This window comes from Suricata suricatta, chromosome 16 (genome assembly GCF_006229205.1).
Source record: "Suricata suricatta isolate VVHF042 chromosome 16, meerkat_22Aug2017_6uvM2_HiC, whole genome shotgun sequence".
NCBI classification, from domain to species: domain Eukaryota; kingdom Metazoa; phylum Chordata; class Mammalia; order Carnivora; family Herpestidae; genus Suricata; species Suricata suricatta.
Window position 1 is genome coordinate 51,245,648 of NC_043715.1, and position 27,981 is coordinate 51,273,628.

The 27,981-nt window shown below is 53.5% G+C and overlaps 3 protein-coding genes and 1 long non-coding RNA gene across 16 annotated transcripts; 3 read left to right on the top strand and 1 right to left on the bottom strand.

Moving 5' to 3' along the window:
- The first annotated feature begins 63 nt into the window (after positions 1–63).
- On the top strand, positions 64–4,938 carry CD37 (CD37 molecule). Of its 6 annotated transcripts, XM_029924471.1 has the most exons (9): positions 85–251; positions 367–439; positions 1,302–1,426; positions 1,535–1,609; positions 2,180–2,284; positions 2,956–3,192; positions 3,565–3,648; positions 4,551–4,618; positions 4,726–4,938. In XM_029924471.1, the coding sequence occupies exons 1-9, from the start codon at positions 183–185 to the stop codon at positions 4,730–4,732; spliced, it is 843 nt and encodes a 280-aa protein (XP_029780331.1). In that variant the 5' UTR covers positions 85–182; the 3' UTR covers positions 4,733–4,938. The 6 variants fall into 6 exon arrangements, with proteins under 6 accessions (XP_029780329.1, XP_029780331.1, XP_029780330.1 ...); XM_029924469.1 differs by lacking the exons at positions 4,551–4,618; positions 4,726–4,938 and adding an exon at positions 3,850–4,234 and having other exon boundaries at positions 64–251; XM_029924470.1 differs by lacking the exon at positions 4,726–4,938 and having other exon boundaries at positions 4,551–4,628.
- TEAD2 (TEA domain transcription factor 2) lies at positions 4,924–24,071 on the bottom strand. Of its 4 annotated transcripts, none has more exons than XM_029924463.1 (13): positions 23,830–24,071; positions 19,546–19,783; positions 19,103–19,167; positions 18,620–18,682; positions 17,427–17,438; positions 17,093–17,200; positions 16,942–17,000; positions 12,739–12,803; positions 11,590–11,738; positions 8,754–8,927; positions 6,960–7,121; positions 6,169–6,321; positions 4,924–5,714 (listed from the first exon to the last, which is right to left on the bottom strand). In XM_029924463.1, exons 2-13 carry the CDS (start codon positions 19,775–19,777, stop codon positions 5,601–5,603), a joined length of 1,356 nt encoding a protein of 451 aa, XP_029780323.1. In that variant the 5' UTR covers positions 19,778–19,783; positions 23,830–24,071; the 3' UTR covers positions 4,924–5,600. The 4 variants fall into 4 exon arrangements, with proteins under 4 accessions (XP_029780323.1, XP_029780321.1, XP_029780322.1 ...); XM_029924461.1 differs by having other exon boundaries at positions 21,417–24,071; XM_029924462.1 differs by lacking the exon at positions 23,830–24,071 and adding an exon at positions 21,457–21,488.
- LOC115279960 lies at positions 11,947–12,466 on the top strand. Its single transcript, XR_003903596.1, has 2 exons — positions 11,947–12,099; positions 12,194–12,466. It is a non-coding gene; the product is annotated as an uncharacterized LOC115279960 (long non-coding RNA).
- On the top strand, positions 22,353–27,981 carry DKKL1 (dickkopf like acrosomal protein 1). Of its 5 annotated transcripts, none has more exons than XM_029924473.1 (5): positions 22,353–22,627; positions 23,179–23,353; positions 23,879–24,019; positions 24,142–24,234; positions 27,584–27,981. In XM_029924473.1, exons 2-5 carry the CDS (start codon positions 23,198–23,200, stop codon positions 27,890–27,892), a joined length of 699 nt encoding a protein of 232 aa, XP_029780333.1. In that variant the 5' UTR covers positions 22,353–22,627; positions 23,179–23,197; the 3' UTR covers positions 27,893–27,981. The 5 variants fall into 5 exon arrangements, with proteins under 5 accessions (XP_029780333.1, XP_029780335.1, XP_029780334.1 ...); XM_029924474.1 differs by lacking the exon at positions 22,353–22,627 and adding an exon at positions 22,698–22,856; XM_029924472.1 differs by lacking the exon at positions 22,353–22,627 and adding an exon at positions 22,699–22,915.

Consider the following 27,981-nt stretch of genomic DNA (forward strand, 5'->3'; position numbering starts at 1 on the left):
GCCAAGACAGACTTGAGTGTAGAGGGAGGGGGTGGGGCTCACCGCTAGAACTTCCTCTTTCTCTATGTTCTTCCTTTCTCCCTCCCCCTCTCACAGCCTCTGTCTTTCTGCCCTTCTCCTCCACTGCTAACACCTCTTCTGTTCTGTCCCTCCCCCCTGGCTGCCCACCTCTCTGGGCGAAGATGTCGGCCCAGGACAGCTGCCTCAGCCTCATCAAGTACCTCCTCTTCGTTTTCAACCTCTTCTTCTTCGTGAGTTGCCCACATGGGTACCCAGCCCAGGCCCCTGCCCCTACCGCAGCCACCTGACCTGATATCCCCCCCACCCCCCGCCTTTGCCCACCGCCATATTCTCATCTCTCTCCAGGTCCTAGGCAGCCTGATTTTCTGCTTTGGCATCTGGATACTCATTGACAAGTCCAGCTTTGTGTCCTTTGTAGGTGAGGGGGCCGGGGCCGCCGGGAGGGACCTCCTTGAGCAAGTGTGACCCGGCCTCCCCTAAGTGACATCCGGGGGTCTCCCTTGTCCCAGACTCTGCTTCACAGCCTGCCCACTGCTTCGAGTGTCAGTGCCTTCCTCTGGCAAAGGAGTTGTGCATAGGAATAATAATAAAAAAGAATAACAGCCATTTCTCAGGCACTTCCTTTGTGTTAGATGCAGTGCAGATCTTTATCATACCCTCCCACCAACCTTCCCGTCTCTTGAGGTTCAGGGAGGGGACGTCACTTACTGGATGTCACACAGCAAGGAAATAGAAGAGCAGATATAACATTAATAGCAGGAAAATAATCATGGAGTAATAGTCAAAATACTAATGGTTCATGTTTAATAAGTGTGTGCCCTGTACCTAGGACTGCGCTGAACGCATGCCTCCCATGTGTCCCTTAAAATAGCCCTGGGAGGTAGGTATCATGCTCCCCTACCCCTTGGGGGGTCTAAGTGACAGATCCACTGCCACACACCAAGTGAGGGGACTGAAACTTTGGGGGATGAGGTGGAGCGGAAGGAGGAAAGAGAGACTGGGAGCAAGAGGGAGAGACTGTGACCAGGGAGAAAGGACCAGAGATCCAGAGAGAAGGGATTAGAGACCTAGAGAGGGGGTTGAAGGGACAGTGACTCAGGAAAGAGGGGGAGATAGAATCCCAGAACGAGAGGAAGAGAGACTCAACATGTGGCAGGGACAGACACCCAGAGCTCTCCCCCTAATACTGCTCCCCAGTTGAGTGGCTGTATGGGTAGGAAATGGGGCTACCTGGGGCTGCGTGCACGGAGCCCAATGTCACTACCTCTCACCTCCTCCAGGCCTGTCCTTCGTGCCCCTGCAGATGTGGTCCAAGGCCCTGGCCATCTCAGGAATTCTCACCATGGGTCTTGCTCTCCTGGGCTGTGTGGGGGCCCTGAAGGAGCTCCGCTGCCTCCTGGGCCTGGTGAGTGCCCTGCCCACATCCCCCCTCCAGTAGAGCCCTGGCAGCCCTTGCATCCTGGGAAGGGGCTCAGCTTGACCTCCCCACTCTGCTCCCCTCCCCGCCCCCCAGTATTTTGGGATACTGCTGCTCCTGTTTGCCATGCAGATCACCCTGGGAATCCTCATCTCCACTCAGCGGACCCGGGTGAGCTTGGCTTCCCCTCCCCTCACTCCCCCCCCCCAAGCTAGTGCTGGGTGGGGGGGGGACAAGGCAGGGGACTGAAAAAGACGGAAACAAATGTAGGCAAGGGCTGACATGGACAAAGAGAAATAATAGTGACAGGCAGAGGCAGACGGAAAAACATAGGGACATAGTGACAGACACAGAGAGGAAGATAGAGATGAGAGTTGAAGGAAGACTCAGCCACGAGGATGACAGGAAGGGAGGAAAACAGACGTAGCAAGAGAGACAGAGATCCAAAGGGAAATAGAAAAAAGGAGAAAAAAACAGGCGAAGAAACAGGAGGCTCCAAGAAAGAGACAGGGACCTAATGAGACATCGTGGGGGATAGTGGGAGAAACAGAAAGACACGATAGGCAGAGATACAGATACATAGCTGAGCCATTGAGTGAGAAATCGAGACCAACCTAAGATGCTCAGGGACCCTTGGGACTGAGAAAGCCAGGGGAGGGGGGGAGGCTGGAAGTGGGTCGGGGCAAATGGGGGTGGGGGAGCCGAGCGTGTGGGGACCCAGCCTCAATCTTAGCCTCTTAGCTGGAGCGGAGGGTGAAGGACATCGTGATGGAGACCATACAAAACTACCACGCGCACCCGGAGGAGTCGGCTGCGGAGGAGAGTTGGGACTACGTGCAGTTCCAAGTGCGTGAGGCCCCCACCCACCCGGACGTGTATCCTTCCCTCTAGGTCTGGGACTCGGACAGCTCTGTCCCCGTCCCCGGGGAGACTCCGCCCCGACCACGCCGGGGCACCCAGCTCCAGGACCCTAAGGGTAACCCTACCCACCCACCCCACCTACTGCGTGCCCCCGCCATCAGATGGTAACTCGACCGACTCGAAAGTGGTCAGGTTCCCCCAGCCCCCAGACCGTGGAGAGGCTCCGATTTCTGCCCCGAAAGAATTCGTCCTCAGCCACAAGGCCCTAGCGTGACCCCACTCCCTAAAGCTTACTGACTCTGGTCCTCACAGGACTCGATCCACATGATACTCCACTCCCCGGTCACTCCCTTGGCCCTGCCCTCCCATCCACCTCTCCCCCCACCGGAGGCTGAATTGCACCGCCCACCCAGTCTTCCATCCATCTGATTCCATAGCTCCTCCCACAGCGCCACGTCTCCCGTGATTGGTCTCCGCCAACCCCTTGCTCCCCTAAAGTCCCCAAGCCTAGCCCGCACGTGGTCCATCACCCTGCACCCACTGCTTGGCCCTCTGCTCCCCAACATGACCTCATGCACACCACCCAGTCTCCTGAAGCCCCAAACCGTCTTGAATCCCTCCAGTCCACGTCCCTCTGACTCTTGTCCCTCTTCTAGCTGCGCTGCTGCGGCTGGAACTCTCCTCAGGACTGGTTCAGGGTCCCCAGCTTCAGCAGCAACGAGTCAGAGGTGCACCGCGTGCCCTGCTCCTGCTATAATTCGTCGGCGACCAACGACTCCGCCATCTCCGAGAAGCTCTCCTTCCCCCATCTCAGCCGGCTTGGACCACCGGCGCGGCCCGGCCACAATACAGACCTTTGCGCTGTCGCAGCAAACAGCGATATCTACAGCGAGGTGGGCAGAGTTTGGAACCAGCTGGAAATAGGAGGGGCCGGTGAGGGGATAGGGCTGTGGCACGGGCGCGCTCCCCAGGAGGCGGGGCCGCAGGACATGGGAGGAGTCTGCAAGTAGGGTGGGGCTACTTGCGGCACGACGGAGGGGTGGAGCTCCCAGAGGAGGCGTGGTTTGTTGGGCGGGGCCTAAAAGAAAAAGCAAGGCTGAAAGGAGGCTTGGACCGGGCGAGGGGGAGACTAGAGAACTCTAGTAACTAGGGATGCGGGGTGGTGCCTGAAAGAGGGGTGATGGCCAGGCTAAGGAAAACAATGGGCACGGGCTTGAGGGAGAATCCCAGAGGACCCTACCTTTAACCTTTTCCTACATCCCTAGGGCTGCGCGCGGAGCCTACAGAAGTGGTTGCACAACAACCTCATCTCCATAGTAGGCATTTGTCTGGGCGTCGGGCTACTTGAGGTAATTTGGTCCCGCCCGCATTTGCGATTAGCCCTACAATCCCTAAACGGCCCCGCCTCAAATTGCGCGCCCTCCGGTTCCTTGGGAAATGTGCAGGCGTGGTGTAGGCGTTTTCGCCCTCCCTCGCGAAGCTCCCATTGGCCCTCCTGGGCATTCCAGCGCTCTGCTCTTAGCTGCACTATCCCTCCCGTTTTCCCGCAGGTGAGTGTGGCGGGGCTGAGCCTGCTCCTACTGCGTAGGGCGCTCCGCCGGGAGCGCCAGCTGCAGGTGCCAGACGCCTATGCTTGGAGCCCCGGGCTTGGCCCCCGTGCTGATGGCGGCGGCGGCGGGCGCAGCGGTGTGCTGAGCAGCAGCGGGCGTAGCGGCGGTCTGTGGGGTAGCTGGGCCATGGCAGATGCCTGTCCCAACTGGGGGGACAAGTCCCCACAGGGCAAGCTGCCCATGGCCCTGGGGCCCTGGCCGTTTTGGGATCAAGACGAGGAACAACCTGAGAACGGGAACGCGGAGGTGGAGGTCGAGGTGGAACTAGCGGCTGAGGGAGAGGGGGAGACAGATGTGCCTCCAGAATAAAGTTCCCTGGGCTAGCTCCGGATCGCACTCCTTCCCAGACTAAACCTGCGCTAGACGCAGCTGGGTACCCCCCCCCACCCTATTCCCCTTCTTCCCTCTCCCTCGCATCCTTGGTAACTAACCCTAAGCCCCCAAATCCGCGTCCCTGATCCCATCTTTCACAACTAGCTCTCCCTCTAGCCCCACCCACTTCTACTCCCTTCTCCGCCCCCCATCACACCACCGTACTTTATTTTCATCCCCTGGTCCCACCCCTTTTTTCTCCCTGGGGAACCCCATCCCTCTCGCCAACATCCTCTGGACCTCTCTGACCAGGTCTCCTTTCTCTATAGCTCAGCTTCATGACGCTCTCGATATTCCTGTGCAGAAACCTGGACCAAGTCTACGACCGGCTTGCTCGGTACATCTAGGCCCTGCCCTTCCCAGAGCCCCGCCCCGCCCCCTCCAAGTGCCCCAGAGGCTTCCTCTGTGGTGTGTAAATATTCGTTCAATCCCTGTTTGCCCCAGCCATTGAGTCCTCCACCTCATTTCCCCGGGGACCCAGATGTCGGCCTGACCATCTGCTGTCACCTCTCCCGCGGGACCTGAGGCTTCTTCTGGTCACCAGCTTCCTGCCCCCAAAGATACCTCATTTCCTTGCCTCCTGTTTTGGCCTACCGCACCTCCCACAGGATTATTTTTCGCCCAAACCCCAAATAAATCCCCTGCGTTTTGGTAAAATAGTTTTATCCTCTGTCAAAACACAAACCAACATACTTTGTGGGTGAGGGGAGGCAACACAGCATAGCCCACGTCTTATTTAAAAGAGAGGATGAGATTTAAAAGTCTCATCCCACTGCTTGCCCAGCTGAGAAAAAGTCACAACCCTAACACCCACTTATAAATATCTCTTGTTATATTAAAAAAAAATATTTCCAGGGCCCATTGGCTCTGCTCCGGTACAGAAAGGGTTAACCTTCAATAGATGCTCTCAAGGTCACAGGTGAGGGTGGTAAGGAGAGGCAGATTGGGAAAGGGAGGTGGGGGTGTGCTGAAAGACAGAGGGACAAACCAACATATCAAAGCCCCCCCCGGAAAAAAACATCCAGAACCAAGTTGGGGGAGGGTGCCTGTTACAGACTGACACACCAATGCTACACCTCAGGGTGGTCTCACTCCTGTCCCCAGTCCCTGATGTTCTGGAGTGATCTCCACTCCACTGGGACTTCAGACACCACTGTGAAGCCCCAGTATCAGGATCCAACCTTCCAGCTCGCCACCCAGCCTTTTAAGGTCCCCTCTAACAGGGATCAGCACCCCCTCCCCAAATAAGCATGAAGAAAGCTGGAGGTCCTTCCTGGGAGGAGGGTATTCCGGGCATGAGCCACTTTTGGGGCCCCCTTTCAGTCCCTGACCAGACGGTAAATGTGGTGCTGGGCCCCCCGCTCACTGGTGGAGACCTCAAAGACATAGGCGGTGCAGAGCAGCAGTTCCTGGGTGTCTCGGTTTGTTACCACCTGCCAAGGAGACCAAGAGAAATGTTTTATGCAAACAAAATAAATAAATAAGCGGGGGGGTGGTGAGGGGATCAAGGACCACTGTACCCTCCCCAAGGTACCAAGGAATACCCCGGGAAGAGGTCCCCACCATATCACATTCCCTAGCGAGCACGGAAAAGGGATGCCTGACATGTCAGTTTCAACATTCGAGCCTTGGCAGTGAGGGGACTCACATCAGACGGCAGGCAGATCAGAGTTAAAGAGGATCCCACCGGATCACGTTCCCTGGGCCAAGGTTAGGTTCCCTATGAAGGGGGTCCCTTAAACTGAGGACCCGCTGTGGGATGTCCTGGAGGTCAGTTTCCCCCATGAGGGAGGATCCCCCCGTGTCAGGGTCCCCAGGTTGAGGGTCTGTTGTGGGCTCTCCTCACTACATCGGTACACCGGCCCCAGCCCAGCCCCAGTGCATCACCTGGAGGATGGTGAAGTTCTCCAGGACACTGTTCATCATATAGCGCTCGGGCAGCTGCCGAAGTTTGTGCAAGAAATTCACCAGGTACTCACACATGGGTGAGCGCAGCAGGCGGTACACAAATCTCCCGTCCTCCAGCTGGGCACGCTCCGTCTGAACCGGGATGGGGGCACACAGTGGGGAGCACAGTGACTGAGAGACACAAGGTCACCCCAGGAACTGCGCCCCACTCTGTGCCTCTCCAATGCCACGCCCACTCCCCACTGCGGTCATTCCACCATTGCCCCCTCCATGGTGACCAGAGATGGGACCTGAAGCCTCAGGTATACAACTTGGGATCGCTGGGCCTGCAAACTAGAGACCCCTCCAGCCTCTCAAAACTGCTCTGTTCTGAGCAAAAACCCTCCCACCCTCCCAAGACCCCTCCACTAGGTCTCCAGATTCTATGTGACCTCTGAGTTCAAGACCCCTCAAGTCCTCAGCAATCCCTACGTGTGACCCCTGCACCTCCTTGCCCTGCAAATTCCTTCATATCCATAAGGAACTTCTGAATCTTAGTGACTATAAATCTCTGTACCACATGTAACCTTTGGGCTTTCAAAGTAACCCCTACATGTGACTTTGGATTTCAGTATTAGCTCCCAGCCCATGCATTCAGTCCCCAAAGAGGATAGAACACTCCCCCACCCCTACCCCACCACGCAGACACCCAAGTGCATGAACTGTTGCAACCCCAAAGTGCCAGATGGCTGGGCGCTCACCCGCCCAGAATTCTACCCCTCCAGCCTCACCTCCACCTTCTCCACCACCTGCTTGCCAAAGGAGCAGACCTTGGAGGAACAGGTGAGGGTCATGTGCTCCAGGCTCTCGTACTGGCTGCTCACTCCATAGAAACCACCACTGCTGCCGCCGGCCCCTACCTCTTCTCCACTGGGGCCCCAGTTCAGGTCCGCCTTGGGGAGGGGGAGGGAGGCGCAGGTGAGTTGGAGAGGAAGTCCCCTGTAAATGGTGGGATCCCTCCAGAGTGTGAACGCTGCCCCATGGCCTGGTTCCCCCACCCCGCACAGCCCTGCATTTGCCCACCTCTCTTCCTTCGCATTCAAGGTCTCTGCTTCTCCATGGGCCTGTTTCTGGAACACATCCACCCTTCCATCAGTACTGGAGAAGTCTGCCTTCCTAAAATGGTCCTGGCCCTCTCTCTCCAATAACTCCCAACAAAGGAGCCCTGGAATTCAACTTTCTTCTCTTGGAGCCCCCAGTCCAAGAGGTCAGCCCCTTCCCCAACCCTGGTTCCTAAGGAGACAGTTCCTCCCTAGAAACCAGAGACTCCCTCAGAGAGCCCTTCATGATCCTGGTTGCTAAGACGAGGGGCTACTCCCTAGCAAAGGGGCCAGGAGGGGCCTAGGGAAGCCTGACTCCTTTCCAGAACACTCTCCCAGGCCCTTTCGGCCAATCCTCAGAGGTCAAGCCCCTCCATGACCCCAGTGGCTAAGTGGGCAGACAGTCCCTTAATTAGGCCATGTAGGGCCCAATGAAGCCTAATACCTCATCATACCTATGGTCCCAGCCCCTTGGGCACCTTTTTGGGAAGCACACCTCTTCCTCTCCCCAACTTGAGCAGCTAACTTGACCAGGTCACTCTCTGAGGGGGTTTAGTCCTCTCCTCAAGACCCTGACTCCATCCATCACCCTGACAATGGCTACTCCCAGCCTTTCCCAGCTGCACCCCTGCATCCCTTCAGATGCTGGGCTTCCTAGGAGTTGTTTTCCAGATCTGGGACCTCATAAAGCCTGTCCCAAGTCCTCACAATGTCTAAGACCTTGGCAGCACATTCCCAGAGCTGTCTTGGGCCTCTACACACTAGTATACTTTACAACCATACAAAGCCCATGAACTTCAAACGCTTGGCAGGCTTCCTTCTAGGAGGCTATATCACGCCACAGCTCTGGTTAACAAGAGTTAACACCCCCTAAATCTTCACAACATTTATTGGGCCCCTATATCATCAGCCACTGTAGTGAACACCTAACCAAATGGGCCTAAGAAAGACCCAAGATGGACCCTCTTATTCACGATCGTATACATAGCACTTGACATAGAGCCTACATACAATAAATGCTCAATAAATGACTGTAGAATAAATAAATGCCTTCACAAAACCCCTCCCAGATCCATCAGTCACTTCCTCAAGATCAGGGTCTGCTAGGGTCTGTTCACTCTTTAGAGACCAAACTCCATGACTCTTAGCTGCTCAGGATGGGAGCCATTCCTTAGCCACAAGGCTACACGTGGTCAGATGGGGTGCAGGGACGTCTGAAAGGTTGCAAGCCAATCCCTAAGGCCACATCCGTCACACCGCTGGTTGTGGCAAAGTCTAGTGGGACCTGGGGAGGTCCAAGTCCTTTCCCCACACCTGCATGGGTCCTATCTATTCCTGCCCTGGGGGAAAAACTCCTCCATGTTCCCTGTTACAAAGGGGGCTGACACTCTGAGTCATGAGGACCCGAAAGGCCGGAGCTTGTCTCCCTTAGAGCCAGAGGCCACGTGATTTTGTGAGCGCTTTTGTTTTGGTGGCAGAACTCACCCAGAACTTGACCAGGAAGAAGGCATGAGGGGGCCCTCGGTCGTAGAGCTCCCGCAGGCCGCCCTTTTTCTCAGGGAATTTGTCATAGATCTGCCGGACATCCACACTCTCGAGGGGGGGCGCTCCGGGGCTGGGGCAGTGCTGGCTGATGTGTACGAACAGGTGCCTCTGGTACTGAGAAGGGCCGGCCATGAATGAGGAGTGGGAGAAGCTCGCTTGCTCAAGCCCCTCCCACATTGTCCACCCAGACGCCGGGCCTGACTCCCCAGAACTGTCACCATTCCCTTCTGCTCCCCAAGATTTCAGTCCCCAAGCCCTGTCCCCTGCTCTCCATCCCCATTGCCCTGTCCTCTCCTAGCCTCACCCCAGGCTCCTCCCGGGCCTCCCAGCCTTCAACCTCTACTCTCCAGGCTATCCCTCACTGATGCCCAGGACTGACCCTGGACCCTCCCCTGCTCACAACCCTTCCGTGGCTCCCCAGAGCACGCAGGATAAAGCCCACCCTACCCCCCAACCTGGAGGCTCTCATAAATAGGTGCTCAGAAATGTTTAATCAATAGATGGGTAGATGGAGGGGCGCCTGGGTGGCTCAGTCAGTTAAACGTCCGACTTCAGCTCAGGTCATGATCTCACGCTTGGTGGGTTCAAGCCCCGTGTCGGGCTCTGTGCTGACAGCTGGGAGCCTGTAACCTGTCTTCCGATTCTGTGGCTCCCTCTCTCTCTGACCCTCCCCTGCTCTCTCTCTCTCAAAAATTAAAACATTAAAAGAAAAATTTTTTTGATAGATGGATGCATGGATGGATGGAATCCACACAGCCCACATCACGGCTCCCTGTCTCCATTTTTATCACTTGTCCGTATTCTGAAATTCTCCCACCTTCCCCCATCTTCTCTTTCAAGACCAATCTTCCCTGCATCTTCGGAGGCCCAAGCCCATGCAAATCTACCTCTTCCTGAAAGGCTCGCTTGATCGATCGGAAGGGACCTCTCTTTTCTACGGTTCCCCATCACCCTCAGAAGAAAGTCTGGGTCCCTCAGCTTCGCAATGCTGGGTCCTCCAGAACCAGCACCTGCCCACCTGCTCGCCGCCTCACCAGCCCCCACCATATTTGATGATTTGTTTTCCTGAAAACTTCATGCTGTTCCTGGAACATAAACTTGCGCATGTGGTAAACTCCTACATAACCCTCAAAGTCCAACTCTAATGTTGTCATCTCAAGGCAGCCTTCACTAACTTCCCAGGCAGAATGACTCCTCTGTACCCACAAGCCCTTGAGCCTCCCCTATCCCAGCACATACTCATTATTCAAGAGACATCTACTGACAGACCTACTGTGTGTGGGCCCATGGGCTACCAGGCAGTTTCTGGCCTCATGGAGTTCTCATGGAGTCCGCTGACAAAGACAGAAAATTTTAGGGGCCCCTGGCTGGCTCAGTCAGTAGAGCATGTGACTCCTGGGGTCATAAGTTCAAGCCTCATGTTGGGTGTAGAGAGTACTTAAAAATAAATTCTTTTTAAAAAATAGCTTAAAAAAAACAAAAATTTTAAACTCAACCCACAGATAATATAAATCTCAGAGAGTGATATCTTCTATGAAAAACGTTCCCAAGAAGCACAGTAAGGGGGTCAAGAGGGATGGCAGCTGGTATTTTCCATAAAGTAGTCTGGGAAAGCCAATCTGAGAAGACAAGCAAAGGCTTAAATGAATGGAGGGAGAATGTGGGACTATCTAAGGAAAACATTCCGGCAGGCAAGAATAGTAGGTGCAAAGGTCCTGAGGCAGGAGTGAGCCTGGTGTGTTTGAAAAAGAACACGAAGGCCAGTGTGACCAGAGCGGAGTGGGCAAGGGTATGAGGGCAGGAGGTGAAGACAGAGCAGGAATGGGGGTCAGCCTTGTGAGCAACGGAGAAGACTTTAGCCTTCACTCCGAGATGGGTTTCAGGACCACCATACACAGCAATTGGCATTTATCTGGCTGTAGCAGAGACTACTACGTGTTCACAAACTCCTGTTCCTTTTCACATAGCAAAACTACACTTCCCAGCCTCCTTTGCAGATAGGTGTGGCCACATGACTAAATTCTGGCCAATGGGATGTGAGCAGAACCCTGATCTTGCCACTTCCAAATCAGATCCATAAAACCTGCACAATTCTTGAGTCTCTCCCTCCCACCATCTGCTGGCCAGATGCAGGGAATCCAGCAGCAGATTCTGAGACCCTAAAAAATGTCAGAACCACAAAATGGAAGGAGCTTGGGATTCCCCGACTCACTGTGTGGAAGCCTCCTACTAAACACCTACATGGAAATGTTACAGGAGAGAGAAACTTCTAGGATGTCCATTCCCTGAGGGTTTCGGGTTATTTCTTCTACCAGTCAGCCCACCCAGACTAATATGGCACCTGTCTCCATCCTAGGCCGGAAAAGCACGAGCCTAGAAACAAGATCTGCGTCTCCAGGTTCCCAGTATCCACCACAGAGCCTGGCACAGGGCAGGCACTTAAAAATGCTTCCTGAGTGAACACCCAATGGCCTGGGGAGCTTCTCTGACCAACCTACCCGTGACCCATGACCATCCAGTTCCTCCTTGCTAGTAGTTCTCAAAGTGCGGTCTCCAGACAAGAAGTGTGTTAGAAATGCAAATTCCCAAGCCCCACACCAGACCCTGCTGCATCCGAATTTGAAGGTGGAGCAACCTGTGTTTCAACGAGCCCTCCGTGTTATTCTGATCCGTGCTAAAGTTTGAGAGCCACTTTATGCTTTCCCTTCCTATAACCCTCTGCATTCCACCCCCCACCTCCCACCCCCGCCAGGGACTATTCTAAAATTGCACTCACAGAGTCAACTGCATCTGGAGGTTCCACAAAGGCTGAGAACTCCACCAGCTGCAATCGGGCAGTGCCCAGGGCCCGAGCCTGCCAGGCTGGGGGTGACGGGGCAGGTGGGGGCAGGGCAGGGGGTGAGAGGGCTTGGGGAGGCTCGTACCCTAAAGAGAGAGAGAGAGAAGGAGAAAAAGAAAAATTGCTAACGCATATTAAATACATCAAGCATTCTTCTCTCTTGCCTGCCTCCTCTTAGAAGCTAAAAAAGCTACATACTCACTTTCCCAGCCTCCCTTGCAACTAGAGATGGCCATGTGACACAGTCCTGGCCAATGAGACGTTAGGGGAAATCTGCTGAGGGGCTTCTGAGAAGGAGTTTCTTCCTGAATGAAAAAGACAGAACTTTGGGAGGAGAAAGCTTTTGGGCCTGGTCAAGTCCTGCTTGAGACACGACGTCTGGAATCACAACAGTCATCTTGGGACGGTAAGAGGCCAAGGGGACTAGAGATGCCAGGCCTGAAAGAGGTGAGCACCCCACCTCCAGACTTCTCCTTATGTGAAGTCATTGAAGCCTTTATTACTTAAGGCACTATTAACTTGGGCACTCTGTTACTTGCAGCCAAAAGCATTTTGAACTGATGAATCTGTGGAACCTGAGCGTTCCCTTTCACCAGTGTAAGTTCTTAGGAACATAGCAGCATGGACTTCGGAAGCCGTCTTTCTTGCCAGGTGCGCAGAGCCTGCCTGGGAATGAAGCCACCACACACCACAGGGGAAAGCAGAACCAAGCAAATCTGACACTACACTTGGGCCCCTGGATCTAGCCATGCCTGAAGCTGGAACTCCTGAACTATCCGTTACCTAAGCAAATAAACTCCTAATTTTTTGGTCATCGAGCTTGATTTGAGTGTCTGCCATTTGCAGCTGGAAGAATCTTGATTAATACACCTCCTCAGTGTCCTTTAGGCTAGCAGGTGGTAGAAAACAAACCAAGTGTGTCCGAATGCAGAGGCCATGATTTTAACTGCTACAAATTCTATCACTTCTCTTTCCTCAGATCTGGATCTCTGTAGAAATGTGTTTCCTGGTTTGTGGAAGGGGAAGGAAAGGAGGTTGGGATTGAAGAGAGAGGGGAGACAAGGAAGGTGGAGAGCAGACTCTTACCTGGGAGGTCAGTAGATGGGGGGGTCAGCGACAAGGAGAACGGGGTCTGTGAGAATGGCTTCACACTGAGGGAGAAAGGAAGCTGGGGGTCAGCAAGGTAGAAAGATGGTAACTCTAAGGCTAACGTTTACCAGGGGACACCAAAAGCCAGACCCTATGCTAGCAAGTTCTGTGCAAAAGGTCACTGAATCAGGGCACCTGAGTGGCTCCGTTGGTTCAGCACCCAACTTTGGCTCAGGTCATGATCTCACGACTCGTGAAGTCGAGCCCCACATCAGGCTCTCTGCTGTCCGCACAGAACCCGCTTCAGATCCTCTGACTCCCTCTCTCTCTACCCCTCCCCGGCTTGCTCAAACTCTCTCTCTCAAAAATAAATAAACATTAAAAAAAAAAGTTCACTGGATTCTCACAGCCTACAAGAACCTGGAGTCTGCTTTGTATTCTGTGTCTCCCTTTCTTTCTGCCCCTTCCCCACTCGCAGGCTCTCTCTCAAAAATAAACACACACAGGGGCGCCTGGGGGGCTCAGTCGGTTAAGCGTCCAGCTTCAGCTCAGGTCAGGATCTCATAGTTCGTGGGTTCGAGCCCCACATTGGGCTCGAGCCCCACATTGGGCTCTGTTCTGACAGCTCCGAGCCTGGAGCCTGTTTCGAATTCTGTGTCTCCCTCTCTCTCTGACCCTCCCCTGCTCACACTCTCTCTGTCTCTCAAAAATAAATGTAAAAAATTAAAAAATTTTTAAAAACTAAACACACACAAAGAAATAGGAAATCTGGAGAAAGATGATGAAGGGTTGGGAGGACAGGAGAAAATGCCCAACGGTCAGGAGATGGGATGTTAGTCCAAAGTTTGGGGTGAGGAAGCAGAACCACAAAATCAAAAGGAGTGCTGTCTGGGGCGCATGGGTGGCTCAGGTCATGATCTCACGGTTCATGGGTTCGAGCCCCGTGTCGGTCTCTGTGCTGACAGCTAGCTCAGAGCCTAGAGGCTGCTTCAGAATCTGTATCTCCCTCTCTCTCTAATCCTCCCCTGCTCACACTGTCTCTCTCTGTCTCTCAAAAATAAATTTAAAAAACATAAAATTTTTTTTAATTAATTAATAAAATAAATAAATAAAGGAGTGCTGTCTGATAGAACTTTCTGGAATGACAGACATGTTGTATATCTGCTCTGTCCAATATAGTAGTCTCTGGCCACATGACCTGCTGAGCACATGACCCAGGACTACAGACCACAAATGTGGCTAGAGTGCCTGAGGGACTGACTTTTTCATTTAATTTAACTTTAATCAACTTGAGGCGCCCGGTGGCTCAGTCCGTTAAGCATCTGACTTTGGCTCAGGTCATGAGCTCAGGGTTCGTGGGTTCAAGCCCCGCATCAGGTTCCGTGCTGACAGCTCAGAGCCTGGATCCTGCTTCAGATTCTGTGTCTCCCTCTCTCTCTGCTCCTCTTACACTCGTGCTCTGTCTCTCTCTGTCTCTCAAAAGTAAATAAAAACATTTAAAAAATTTAACTTTAACTTAGAATTCAATAGTGGGTTGTGGCTCATGACTGCAGTATGTGCCTGCACAACTCTGGAGACGAATTACCTATGGGTAGCTGATAAGATTATAGTGAGATGAAAGGTCAGAGGTCATGGAAACAAGACTAAGGGGTCAAAGGTCACTAAGCGGTCAAGAGTCAAAAGACCAGCAGCCAGGCCAGTTCAGTAGGTTGAGCATGAGATTCTTTTTCTCTTTTTTTTTTTTTTTAATTTTTTAACGTTTTTTATTTTGAGAAAGAGAGAGACAGAGCACAAGCGAGGAAGGGCAGAGAGAGAGGGAGACACAGAATCGGAAGCAGCTCCAGGCTCCAAGCTGTCAGCACAGAGTCCGATGCGGGGCTCGAACTCACCAACCTCGAGATCATGACTTGAGCTAAAGTTGGACCTGAGCCACCCAGGCACCCCGAGCGTGCAATTCTTGATCTCGGGGTTGTGAGTTCGAGCCCCACGCTGGGTAAAGAAATCACTTAAAAATAAAATCTTTAAAAAATAAAAATAGGGGCTCAGTCGGTTCAGCGTCTGACTCTTGATTCCAGCTCAGATTATAATCTCACAGTCGTGAGACTGACCCCCACATCCAGCTCCCTGCTGACAGCTTGAGATTCTCTCTCCCTCTTTCTCTGCCCCTCCTCCACTCACTCTCAGACACTCTCTCTCAAAAATAAATAAATAAACAGTTAAAACATACAAATTTTAAAACAAAAAAAAAAAGTCAAGGGGCGCCTGGGTGGCTCAGCCAGTTGAAATCTGACTTCAGCTCAGGTCATGATCTCATGATCCCTCACTGCTCACCACCCCCCAACTCACTCTCTGTCACTCTCTCTCAAAAATAAACATTAAAAAGTTTAATAAATAAATAATTTAAAAATAATTTTATTTATTTTCTTTTTTTAAATTTTTTTGTCTTTACTTTATTTTGAGAGACAGAGTATGAGCGGTGGAGGGACAGAGAGAGGGAGACACAGAATCTGAAGCAGGCTCCAGGCTCTGAGCTGTCAGCACAGAGCCTGATGCGGGGCTCAAACCCACGGACAGTGAGATCATGACCTGTACCGAAGTCGGACACTTAACCAACCGAGCCACCCAGGCGCCCTTAAAAATAATTTTAAAAGTCAAAAGACCAGAAGCAGAAAGACACAAACTCCAGGGACCTTATCTTGACTCTCAGGGGCCTTGCCCTAGTACTGATCATCCCAATTCTGAAATCTCAACTCCAGTACTCTACCCACTGACTTCATCTCTTGTCATCAGGGCTGCTGGTCACATGCCACCCCTTCAGAATGGCCCTAAACAGAGCACATATACCTTGCTTTACGGCCTGCATTTAATTCCTGTTGTATGAATGCTTATTTGTTTACGTGTTTATTGTCGGTCTCCACCCATGTCCAAATAGGTCAGCTCCACACACGCAAGGATTCTGTGTCACTTGTTTAATGCTGTGTCCCAATCTAAGCAGAGTACCAGGCACTTAACATGTGTTTAATAAACATCTGACTGGCCAGTGGCTTAATACATTCTCTCATTTCCTGGAACTCACCAACATTTGCCTGCCTCAGGACCTTGGCACATGCTGTTTCCACTCCCTAAAATATTCCCAACTCCCCTTCTTCACCTGGCTAAGTCCTACTCTGCCTTCATCGTGATCTCCTCAGAGAAACTCCCAGAACTCTCTTCTTCAACCCACAACCTCTTGCAGTCCTCTGCACCATGTCACATACTCTTCGACTCTATGTTTAGGCAGGTGACGAGTTCGTTAACATTTGTCTTCCCCGTTTGACTATCAGCTCCTTGAAGGGTGAGACCTCAGTGCCCAGGGAAGTGCTTGCTGACCACCCCCTCCTTCCAGCTCAGCCCCCTCTCTGCAAACCTGCAGTTCCTTCAGCCCAGGGAATCTGTTCTGATCCTTTCCAGGGTCCCAGCACCTCCCCAGGGAACTTTCTTCTCTCCCTGGAGCCCAGACGCCACAGCATGTCACTTCACTCACTCTGGCAACACCTTCAACACCACTCATCACTGTCCTGCGGCCATAACCCCACACTGACACCCAGCCTGGATCCACTGGCTCCTCTCTGGGCTGAAAACTACACTTCCCATGAGTCTCTGGGGCTTGTTTCTATTCTTCTAGGCTAGAAACACATTCCGTCACCCTCAGGGCTCTGGACATTCCCATGTACCTTTGGGGCCCATTTTCTTCCTTTTGACTCTGAGAAATGACCCCTGATCTCCCCTCAGGTCCAAGAACACCTCTATGGGATGAGAACAAGCCTACCCATGAGCCTCTAGGGCCCAGACATCCCCGCGAACACCCTCTTGGCCCCGCACAGTCATCCAGACCCACACTGAGCTCTTTTCTTCCCCAAACCTGCTCCTCCCCCAGGTCACACATCTCAGGATTGTGCCACCAACCCCGGTCACCAGTCAGACCCCGGTCACTGTCCTTGCCTCTGCCTCCCCTCCCCAGCCCATGAGGCCCCAGCCCCACCCTCCTCCTGACTCTCTCTGTTCTCCACCTCACAGCCTCCTCTCTGGATTTCAGATCCAGGTACAATCCCAGTGCCGCAGAATCCATGCTCACAAGGGAGTTGGGAGCTGGAAGGTGGGGGTAAGAAAGGTCGAGGAAACAGGGCTGGGGGTTGCTGAACAAGGACAGCAAGTACTCACTCTGGAACATTCCAGGGGGACCCAGAGCCCCCTGACCAAAACTGGAAAAGCTCAGAGGCCTAGAAAAGAGACAAAAGAAAGGGGTCAGTCAGTCCCCTGTTGAAACTGCAGCCCACCCCTCCAGTTCTGAGCCCCGCAATCCCCAAGCCACCTGAGGACCAGCAGGACCCAGTTTGGCCTGCAGGGAAGGTGCTGAGATGAGCTGGGCTGAGGACATGGTGGCCATTGTCTGGAAAGCCTTGTCCTTGGAAACCTGGTCCTGGAGGAGAAGTTGGAGGTCCACGTTAATGGGGAGTCCCAGTCGACACAGCAGGGGTAGGTCAATGCCAGGGGAGGGTGAGCAAGGGGAGAGGCAGATGGGGAGTCAAGGCAAAGGACTGGGGGAGGGCACAAATCCTTCTTCCTACAGCCCTCTGCCCCTCCTGGCCCCCTCAAGAATGCCTGGGGTAAAGGAGCAGAGGGGTAGGATGGGCAGGGGCACTTACCACATTCAAGGCCTGCCCGTGGGGGTGGGGGAGGGTGCCAAAGGAGGAAAGAAAACATGACTTAGGAAGTGAGGCCTGAGTTCTCACCTTCCTACCCTCTCAATCCCTACAGCTCCACCACCCTGAGCTGAAAACCAGGAGGAAGGGGGAGCAAGGATGACTATGGAACAGGAAGGAGAGAGGGCCAGGCCTTGAGGGGGAAGAGGGCCCCTATACCCAGAATATAAGACGGTATACAGCATGAAGGTTTCTAGGTCAAGAAAGAACCGGAAGTCAAGGTTTCCGGATATGCAGGCAACAGGAAATGAGACTTTCAGACCCAGAGGGAATAGGCAGCAAACATTTCCCAGCTTGGACAGGACAGAGACAGGAGAGCGAGGTCCAGAAAAGACCAGAAGTGAAGATTTTTTTTAGACCTGGAGAGAAAGGAGAGGAAGGGTTCTGGGTACAAAAAAAGGAATAGGAAGTGATGGTCCCCAAATCCAAAGGGTCTCGGGCCAAGAGGGAACCGGAAATCCAGAAGATGATGAAAAGGGATGTGAATATCTCCAAAAGAAATGAAGATTTCTGGACATAGAAACAATAGGCAGCCAGCCGGGGACCAAAGAATGGGAAGATGAACCAGAAAGGGACGAAGAGGAGGTCCTCATAGCCCAAGAGGGGAAGGAGGGGACACATCAGGAGGAGAGGAGAGGGAGGGAAAGACAGCAGTAGCCAGAGGAGGGGGCTGACACCCTATCCGTCTTGCCTGCCCTGAGCTAAATCTCTGTCCCCCTCTCTCTGAATCTCTTCCCCACCCAGGGCCTCTATCCACCCCCCTTGCTGGGCCACAAACCCCCGACCCTGGATCTCTATCTCCTCAGTCTATCTACCTCTCTATGTGACTCTGTCCCCATCTCTGGTTCTCTGTTAGCCACTCTGGGTCTCTCTGTCCCCCTTTCTCTGGATTTCTGTTGACCTCTCTCTCAGGGTCTCTATTTCCCTCTCTCTGGGTCTCTATCTCTCACTCTATGAACCTCTGTCCCTCTCTCTCTTTCTCTCTGAGTCTCTGTTCCCCTCTTTCCGATCCTGTCCCCCATTCTCAGGGTTTCTGCTCCCTCTCCCTGGGTCTCTGTCCCCCTCTCTCTGGGTTTCTGTCCCCCTCTCTCAGGGTCTCTGTCCCCTTCACTCTGGGTGTCTGCCTTAGTCTATACCTTGAGCTTGGACTGGATTTCCCTGGATTTCCTTCGAGCCAGAACCTGGATGTGGCTAGAGACCTGCGGGGAGTGACAAAGAAGCAGATTAAGGCCATAGCCACTTGCCCCTCGATCCCCTCTCCCTTCCCGCCCTCCAGGTGCCCCCGGAGCTACCAGAACATGAAAGAACATGGCAGGTGTCTCTCGCGCTTGCTAACACAGACGTGTCCATATAGGCGAGTCTCTTCTCATTGACACTGCTGATCTTGCCCAGACCCAGCAGATCCGAGTCTTTGGCTCTTTTGGTCTAGCTCCCTCTCTAACACACCGGGAGGAGACCCGTAACTAACAGGTGCAGTACAGCAAACTGACGGAGGTTCCAGTCAAGATAGACAAAAGCACACAAACCAGATCCTTCTTGAACCTGAACCCACCCATAGCAGGATGGTCCCAAGAAGACAAGCCCACCCCAGAGAGAAGCCCACAAGTCAGTCCCGAGACCTGTTTGCGGGTTCGGGTCTTCCCTGTTCTCAGCTTGATGTAGCGGGCAATCAGTTCATTGCGACCTGAAGAGTCAAAGATGGAACAGAGTTAGGCCTTCGCGGGTTGCCAACAAACAGGACACCAGGGATGGAGAGAGAAGCAGTGTTTGCCCACTGGGACAGCTATGTGGAAAGAGGAGCTACCACTGCAGGCTTCAGAGCCAGACCGCCTGGGTTCAAATCCCAGCTTTGCCACCTACTGGTTCTGGGACCTTAGGCAAATCACTGAACCTTTCCGTGCCTCAGTTTCCTCCTCTGTGCAAACAGTGATGCGGGCTCCAACCTGAGTCCCTGTGAGGACGCAGCGTGCTTGGACCTTAAACGCCTTTAAGGCTCCAGAAATGTTGATCGTTATTTGTATTAATCAGTGGGGACAAGGACAAAAGAGAGGGGTGGACTCACCATACATCTTGCCTTCATCGGACAGGATGATTTTCCGCCGGCCACACGGTGGGTAGATCGCCAGGGCCTCCTGGAAACTCTGCTCGATGTCTGGACTCCACACGCCTTCTGCATCCGGGCCCCCATCTCCCCCAGCCCCCTCGCTGCCGCCGGTGCCCTCCTCACTTCCTTCCTCACTTCCTGTCCAGCCACTGCCATCGTCCAGGAGGGCCCCAGCCCGGGGTTCCCCCATCTGGGCCTGGAGGAACACAGAGCTCAGCAGGGATCCCCAACCACCCCAGAGAGCCTTCCGGGCTGGGAGGGCTGCGAGTTCAGACTGCTGGGGCTGAGGGAGGACAGGGCTGGGGGCCTGGATTTCTGGGTCTGACAGAAGCTGGAAGCTGGGGGCTGGGACCCCTAGGTCCTGCAAAAGAGGGCTGGATTTCTGGGGAAGCTCGGGGTGAGGGTGAGAGTGTCCTCTGTGTTTCCAGGGGAGCCTGGGTTGTGGCGAAGTCTTGAAGACACCAGAGTAATGTCTAGGGCCCATGAGGACCAAGCCTTTGGGTAGAGATTGCTGGCTTAAAGACGGCAGGAGTCAGGGTCTCCTTGCAGGGAACGAGGGTGTGGATGAGATCTTCTCAGTCCCATCCCAAGAACAGGTGCTAGGACGTGAACAGCAGCTGCTAGAAAAGGAGGGGCCTAGGCCCTAGTAAGATGGGGGAGGGGGGTTGACCAGAGAGGGGGACAGAGATCCAGTAAGAGGGACAGAGACCACAGAGCATGAGATAGTGTCCCAGAGATGGGTAAACAGAGATTCAGTGTTGGGGAGGGGGGGACAGACACCCAGAGAGAGGGCAGAGAGACCCAGAGAAAGAGGGGGACAGACCCAGAGAAGGGGACAGAGACCCACAGAGAGGCGGGACAGAGACTCAGGGCAGAGACTCAAGCCAGACCAGGAAAGACCCACAGAACCACAAACTGGGGGGCAGGGGCGCCCTGCCATCAGGAGAGCCAGAACAAAGGGCCCCGGCGTCCCCTCCCCCAGTTTCCCACAACCCCCATCAGGGGAGGGGCTGGCCGGCGGAGGGAGCCTCCCCTCTGGCCCCCGGCCCCGCCCCTTCCCTCCCCTCCCCCTGCGCCTTGGGCTCGGATCCAACTCCAGTTCCCAGTGACTTTCCGGAGGCCGGGAACAGGGAAAAACTTTTTCCAATACAGTCAGATCCCGCCTCCCAGGCGGCTCCACGTCTTCCACAGTTTTCCCAGGACCCCAGAGTCCAGGCTCCCATCCCCCTCCCCCCTCGGACCCCGGAGCCCAGGCCGAGACAAAGACCCCAGGCCGAGCCCAGTGGCGCTGAGGCGTTCAGGACCCCCGTAGGCCAAAATCCCAGCCCAGCTCTCCCCCATGTGGCCAGACAAAGGGACGGAGGAGCCGGGTAAGAAAGGTCCCCACTAATTTCCCGCCCCAGGCCCTAAACTTCGGAAGAGGCAAGACTGAAGATCCAGAAAGCACTGGAGCCCGCTCTGTGCCACCCCGGGGGCCTCCTTTCTCCATTAGGAGGACCGAGCGCCCACAAATGACACACAGAAACCGGTTCGTTCAAAAACACGCACAGGGTCCTTTCTCACTTCAAATCCACGTCGCCGCAGGCACTCACGCCCCCCAGACACGCCCGCCAAAGCCCCCGGCCCTCACCCACTCCCGAGCGAACAATCCCAGACTCAGACCCTTCAACAGACACCCCAACTCCGGCGAAAGTTCCAACACCTCACTAAGATTCGGTCACAAGCGCAAACTCGGGCCCCCGGGCAAAAAGAGGGCGGCAAGCAATTCTGAGACGGTCTCACAAGCACCTCAACTCATAACGCGTAGCTTCCCACCCCAACTCACACACCCCAAAGCTGGATCCCCGACTCCCGCCGGAGCCTTCCTACCTCCCGGCCTGGGGCTGGGGAGCCGCGGGCGGGCGGGGCGCTGCGAGGGAGAAAGTTGCCCGGGAGCTTTGTTTGGGAAAAGTGGGAGGGACCGGAGGGGGGGCGGGCCCGGGCGCCGGACACGGGGAAGAGGGATCCGATGGTGACAGTTTGGAGGAGGATTTTTCCTTTGGCAAAGGAGAGGTGAAGTCTAGCTTGGGCCCGGTAGGAACTTCAGGATTCAGATCCTTGCATCACTGGGAGAGGTGAGGGATGGGAGATCAGGACTCCTAGGTCCCGGGGAGGAGGTTGATGGGGGCCAAGAAACCTGGGTATGAGGGAGGAGGGGTCTGAGGACCTGGACTTTGGACTACCACCCTCCAGTGTGTTTGTGTGTTGGGGACGTGGGATTGATAAGAACACGAAAGAATTTTTTTCTGTTCAGCTTTAAGTATATTCTTGAGGATTGCGGTACGTGAGGATGGATTTTTGATGGATTTCTATATCACCCGGGTTTCCTTGTGACTTCCCCAGAGTTAAGAGGTGAGCAAGAGTACTGGGAGTTTACTGGAGGTGCAGATTCTTGCCCCACACGCACTGGTGGACCAAGACCGAGAGAGCCTCGGTGCCTGAGCGGAGAGGAGCTAGGGCTCGACCTCCTGGGTCCCTTAAAGATGAGGTGTTGGATGTTCATACTCCGGGAACTAGAGGGGCCTGGGGTCCGGACTCTGGGGCCCTAAGGCGAAGGAAGCCTGAATTCTGGGCTCTTCGGAAGGTGGAACATAGGACGGGGGCTAGGTTTCCAGAGAGGTCGGGGCTCTTCAGTGGGACAGAAGAGGACTCCAGTTCAAGGTCCCTTACTGCGCTCTGTGGACTGCAGGAATCGTTACAAATCTTAGAGAAGACGAGAAAGGACACGGAGAAACTCCCAGAGTAAATTCAAAACTAAGGAGTGGTGAACCAGACTGTTCGGTCTCGGGCTTTTCACAACATTTGGGAGCCTGAGAAAGGAACTGAGAGGGCTGGCGGCAAGATCTGGGGCACAGACCAATGGCCCAGGTGTGGAGGCACGGCTCTAAGTCAAGGGGCGTGGCCATCTGAGATTGAAGGTGCGCGCTAGGGCCAAGATCCGAGAACACAGGCGCACAGGATCTTCAGGCCCCAGGTCAACCGACGGGGGCGTGGTCTGACGGTGGGTGTGGCTAACAGATAGAGGCGTGGCTCTGCCCTTAAGGGCGTGACCATCCAGTAGCGGGCCCGGCTCGCGGGTGAGGTCTGCGGATGGGGGCGCGGTCAGATTGTAGGGGCGAGGCTTAGGCTCGCGGAGCTCATCCAACGCTCCAGGTGTCCCGCCTGGGCTCGAGACCAGAACTGTTTGGATTTAACAGTCCGTGGACGGACGGACGGAGTCTGCGAGTCCGGTGACTTGGCTGTGGTCTAGCCTAAAGGCGGGGCCCAGAAGAAGGGGTGGGCGTGGGAGGTGAGAAACAAGATCTGGGTATGAATGTGGGCGAAGGAAGGGACTGAGAGCCGTGTGTAAGCCCAGAAGAGCCGGGCCCGGGAGGAGGGGGTGGGCCCGATGCAATGGAGGGGATAGTGTGGGAGGACAGGGGAGAGGGGAGATATAGGGAATTACTTGAGCCACGGATAGGAAAGAGGTGAAGGTCTTGGAGGGGGGGCGGTGACCGCTAGGGGGCAGGGCCTCGTTGGGGGCGGGGCCTCTGACCCGTACCACTGCCACAGCCTCCCTGCCCGCCGCGCAATGTGGCGACCTCTGGTCCTCCTGCTGCTGCTCCCCTCTGCCTTGGTGCCCCCCTCCACTGCAGCCCCGATCCGCGATGCTGACGCCCAGGAGAGCTCCTCGGCTTTTCTAGGCCTCCAGAGCCTAATCCAAGGCTTCACCCGGCTTTTCCTCAAAGTGAGCAATGGCGAGGGTTGGGAGTAAGAAGTAAAGAAAAGAGGCAGGGGGGCAGATGGAGACTGAGGGATGGAAGGGGTTCGGAGAGACAGAATAGAAGATGGGTTGCGGCCAGGGCAGACAGGAAGAGAGAGAGTCAAAGGGAGAGAGATGACTAGAGAGCGACAGGCAGACCGAGAAACAGGAAGAGAGGGAGGAAATCAAGCAGAGAGGGAGATAGGACAGAAACAAAAGACTGAAGCGAGTGAGCGGCAGAGAGAGAGAGAGACTCAGAAGGAGAAGGGGATGGGGCCACAGAGACTGTAGGACAGGAGCATGAATAGGAAGGTAATGGGAAAGACTAGAGACAGGACAAATGGGGGATGGGGCAGAAGGTGAACTGGTTAGGTCCTAAGGGTCAGAGGACAGAGAGAGAAGGAGATGGGAGGTACACAGGGCAAGGCCCCAATGGCATCCTAGCAGGGCTGGAGATTTACTGGGGAGTCATGGAGTCCAGAAGAACAGCGGTCCTTCCTCTGGCCCTAGGATGACTTGCTGCGGAGCATGGACAGCTTCTTCTCTGCCCCCTTGGACTTCCGGGGCCTCCCCAGGAATTACCACCAAGAAGAGAATCAGGAGCACCGGCTGGGGAACAACACTGTCTCTCGCCACCTCCAGATCGACAAGGTGCCCATGGCAGGAAGTCCCTCCTGAAGTCTTCCCATGATCCCTCGTGCTGCAGTAGCTGCGGGGAGGAAGGCAGAGGAAGAAAGTGGTTTAGCTCTCACTCTCTCCTCCTGTCCTCACAGGTGACAGACAACAAAACCGGAGAGGTGGTGATCTCCGAGCAGGTGGTGGCATCCATTGATCCAGGAGAGGGGAGTTTGGAGAGTGACAGGAAGGTTAGGACCTGCCCCTGACAACATGTCCAAGCTCAAACATTTTCTATCATTTGGGAGCAGATGAGTTGATACTCCCACTCTGACTGTTCAGCACTTCTCTCTGGACCTCAGTTTCTTCATCTGTCAAATGGACAAACCAGGTCTCAGAAATGAAGTTTACAACCCCAGAGTATATCCGCACTCAGCAAGCCCCAGAAAAGTCTGTAAACCAAGAAGGGCTTTTAATTCCAAGTGCTTTTAATCTTCACCCTGGTAAGCCTCAAATGGTGCTTTTATCCCAAAGTACTCTGCAGACCTCCAAGCATTTTTAAATCTACCCGACAGGGCTTGGGAAATCTCACTGTCACCAACTTCAAAATGCGATTTTTCGTTCCAAAGTGCTTTAGGAAGCCCCGATCCTTTGTGTGTCTCACCTTTGTAAACCCCTAAGGGCCATTCTAACCACAAAGTTGCTTTTATATATTTTTTTAAGTTTATTTTGAGAGAGAGAGAGCATGAGCATGCACGCACAGGGGCAGGGGAGGGGCAGAGAGAGAGGGAGAGAATCCCACGCTGACTCCCGGCTCAGCACAGAGCTCACCAGCTCATTGCAGGTCTCGATCTCACAAACCACAAGATCATGACCTGAGCTGAAATCAAGAGTCCGACGTTCAACCAACTGAACCATCCATGTGCTCCCAAAGTGCTTATTTTTTTTTTATCCTAAACATTTTCATGAACCAACTCCCTCCGCCAAGCACTTAGCAAACCCATATGGTTCCTCCACACCCCCCCAGGCTTTTATTTTTTCATTTCCAGATCTACAGAAGAGTTGTGGAAAATATAATAAAGCTTTGTTCCCTCTTCCTTGGCACCCCTGGCATTTGGGGCTGGATGATCTCTTGTCACGGGAGCTGTCTGGCACTGTAAGAGGTTTAGCAGCCACCCTGCCTCTTCCCACCAGAGGGAAGTAGCCTCCCCTCCCCGACCAGCAATGACAACCAAAAATGTCTTCGGACTTCGGTTGAGACCCACTGCCCTTGGTGCACCGCTCATTTGCCTGTTACCACACGTACTTTCTTTTCACCTTTTTATTTGTGATCTGTGTGACAGTAAATTGTTGCCATCATGACACGTGACCCTTAAATCCCTTCAGTGCGTGTCTCCAAAGAATAATGCATTCCCCTGCATGACTGCGGTACCATTTTTTAAATCTGTATATTTAAATTTTTTTCATTTAAGATTTTATATTTTTTAATTAAAAAAACTTTAATGTTTATTTTTGAGGGAGAGGGAGACACAGAGCACGAGTGCAGAGTGGCAGAGAGAGGGAGATGCAGAATCTGAAGTAGGCTCTGGGCTTGGAGCTGTCAAAGTCTGATGCAAGGCTCGAACCCACAAACCGTGATATCATGACCTGAGCTGAAATTGGGAGCTTAACCAACTGAGCCGCCCAGGCACCTCTCTCTCTATATATATATTTTTTAAGTTTATTTATTTTCAGAGAGACAGAGACAGTGTGAGGACGGGGAGGAGCAGAGAGAGAGGAAGGAAGAAAGAGAATCCCAAGCAGGCTCCATGCTGCCAGCACACAGCCCGATGTAAGGCTTTAACTCATGAACCGTGAGATCATGACCTGAGCCAAAATCAAGAGTTGGATGCTTGGGGCACCTGGGTGGCTCAGTCAGTCAAGTGTCTGACTTTAGCTCAAGTCATGCTTTCATAGTCTGTGGGTCTGAGCCTTGCGTCAGACTCTGTGCTGACAGCTCAGAGCCTGGAGCCTGCCTCAGATTCTGTGTTTCCCTCTCTCTGCCCTTCCCCTGCTCACTCCCTGTCTCTTTCTCTCAAAATTAAATAAAGACATAAAAAAAACTTAAAAAAAAGTTGGATACTTAACTGACTGAACCACCCAGGCACCCCATACCATGGTACCATTTTTACACCCAAGAAATTTGACATTGGTCATCACACTCTGTATTATTCATTTGCCCAGGCTGCCGTAACAAACTACCACTGATTGGGTGGCTTAAACAACAGAAATTTATTATTTCCCAGTTCTGGAGGCTACAAGTTCAAGATCAAGGTGTTCATCAGGGCTGGTTGGTTCTGAGGCTGCGAGGGAGAATCTGTTCCATGCCTCTCCCCTAGTTTCCGGGGTGGTCTGCTGAAAATTTTTGGCATTCCTTGACATGTAGAAGCATCCTTTCTCCGTCTCTATCTTTATTTTCACATGGCCTTCTCCCTATGTGCACTTCCATGTCCAAAGTTCCCCTTTGCAGAAGTATGCCGGTCATATTAGGTGAGGCCCACCCTAATGACCTTGATCTTAACTAATAAAATCTGCAATGACCCTGTTTCCACGTAAGATCCCATTTTGGGGTCCTGGGGGTTAGGACTTCAGCACCTAAATGGGGCTGGAGGAGTGGAGACACAAGTCACCCCGTGACAAACTCCTACAGGACCTCAGAAAAATGCAGACTTTGACTCAGTAGGTCTGGACGTCTAATTTGCTAACTTGCTAACAAGCTCCCAAATGTTACTGAGGCCGCTGGTCCACAGCCCAGCTTTGAGTAGCAACGACCAAAGAAACATTCAGTCCATAATCAAATGTCCTCAGCTGACTGAAAGGTGTCTGTAAGAGCTGATTCGATTTTTGTTTTAATTTAAGTTGTTAAGTTCATTAACATTTAGTGTAATAATGATTTCAGGGATAGAACTTAGTGATTCATCACTTACATATAATACCCCGTGCTCATCCCAACAAGTGCCCTGCCTTAGTGCCATCACCCATTTAGCCCATCCCCCCCTCCTGATTTGTCTTTATCAAGGATCACAGGTTGTGGTGCAGGTGGGTGGCTCAGTCAGTTAAGCATCTGATTCTTGATTTCGCCTCAAGTCATGATCTCACAATTCGTGAGTTCAAGCCCTGGATCGGGCTCTGCACTGACGGTGTGAAGCCTGCTTGGGATTCCCCTACTCTGCTTGCTCTCTCTCTCAAAATAAACTTAAAAAAAAAAAAGGGGGGGATCACACATTGCAACTGTGGTCATTCTGCAGTAAGGCCAAGAGCTTTTAATCCCTAAGTGATTTGTACATTTCCAACTGCTTTCTAAACCTTAGAGTAGGTTTAATCCTAAAATGCTTTAGAAACCTCTAAAATGTGGTTTCAATCCCAGAGTAGTCTAGAAATCTCAGTGTGTTTAATGCAAAAGCGCTTGTAAACTCAGTGCTTTTGCAAAGCACAAAATGAGCTTTAAATTTCCAAAGCGTCCTGTGGGTGGGCAGAATAGGTTGAATATGGCAGCTGGGGACTTAGCCTCCTGGGGCTGTCGTTTGGGGTTTGATAAGTCTCCTTGTTCCTTCTCCCCAGGCGCCCAAGATAGAGAAGGAGGCCCTGGTGCCTGTCCCGAAAGCCAGCGACACCTTCCGCCCTGAACCGCATCCCCGAGTCTCCTTCTGGATCATGAAGCTGCCGAGGCGGAAATCCCGCCAGGATGTTCAGGATGGCGGCCGCTGGCTCAGCGAGAAGCGACACCGCCTGCAGGCCATCCGGGATGGGCTCCGCGAGGGGACCCACGAGGACAGCCTCCAAGAGGGGACCCAGGGCTCCTCCCACTCAAGGCTGCCAGCCCGCAAGACCCACTTCCTCTACATCCTCAGGCCCTCCCAGCAGCTATAGGGGGGGAGGGGGCTGGAGAACACCTGCCTGTACCCCCCACCAGACCCCACCCCAAGCACCATATGGAAATAAAGTTCTTACATCTAGCA

Excerpts from the sequence above, each read along its gene's own strand:
- CD37 (XM_029924469.1), top strand. The coding sequence starts at position 183 with ATGTCGGCCCAGGACAGCTGCCTCAGCCTCATCAAGTACCTCCTCTTC. Across the intron at positions 252-366 it reads TTTTCAACCTCTTCTTCTTC|GTCCTAGGCAGCCTGATTTT; the intron begins GTGAGTTGCCCA and ends ATCTCTCTCCAG. Across the intron at positions 3,193-3,564 it reads ACAGCGATATCTACAGCGAG|GGCTGCGCGCGGAGCCTACA; the intron begins GTGGGCAGAGTT and ends CTACATCCCTAG.
- TEAD2 (XM_029924463.1), bottom strand. The coding sequence starts at position 19,777 with ATGGGGGAACCCCGGGCTGGGGCCCTCCTGGACGATGGCAGTGGCTGG. Across the intron at positions 7,122-8,753 it reads TCTTCCTGGTCAAGTTCTGG|GCGGACCTGAACTGGGGCCC; the intron begins GTGAGTTCTGCC and ends CCCCTCCCCAAG. Across the intron at positions 5,715-6,168 it reads AGAACTTCACCATCCTCCAG|GTGGTAACAAACCGAGACAC; the intron begins GTGATGCACTGG and ends TCTCCTTGGCAG.
- DKKL1 (XM_029924473.1), top strand. The coding sequence starts at position 23,198 with ATGTGGCGACCTCTGGTCCTCCTGCTGCTGCTCCCCTCTGCCTTGGTG. Across the intron at positions 23,354-23,878 it reads TCACCCGGCTTTTCCTCAAA|GATGACTTGCTGCGGAGCAT; the intron begins GTGAGCAATGGC and ends CTCTGGCCCTAG. Across the intron at positions 24,020-24,141 it reads GCCACCTCCAGATCGACAAG|GTGACAGACAACAAAACCGG; the intron begins GTGCCCATGGCA and ends CTGTCCTCACAG.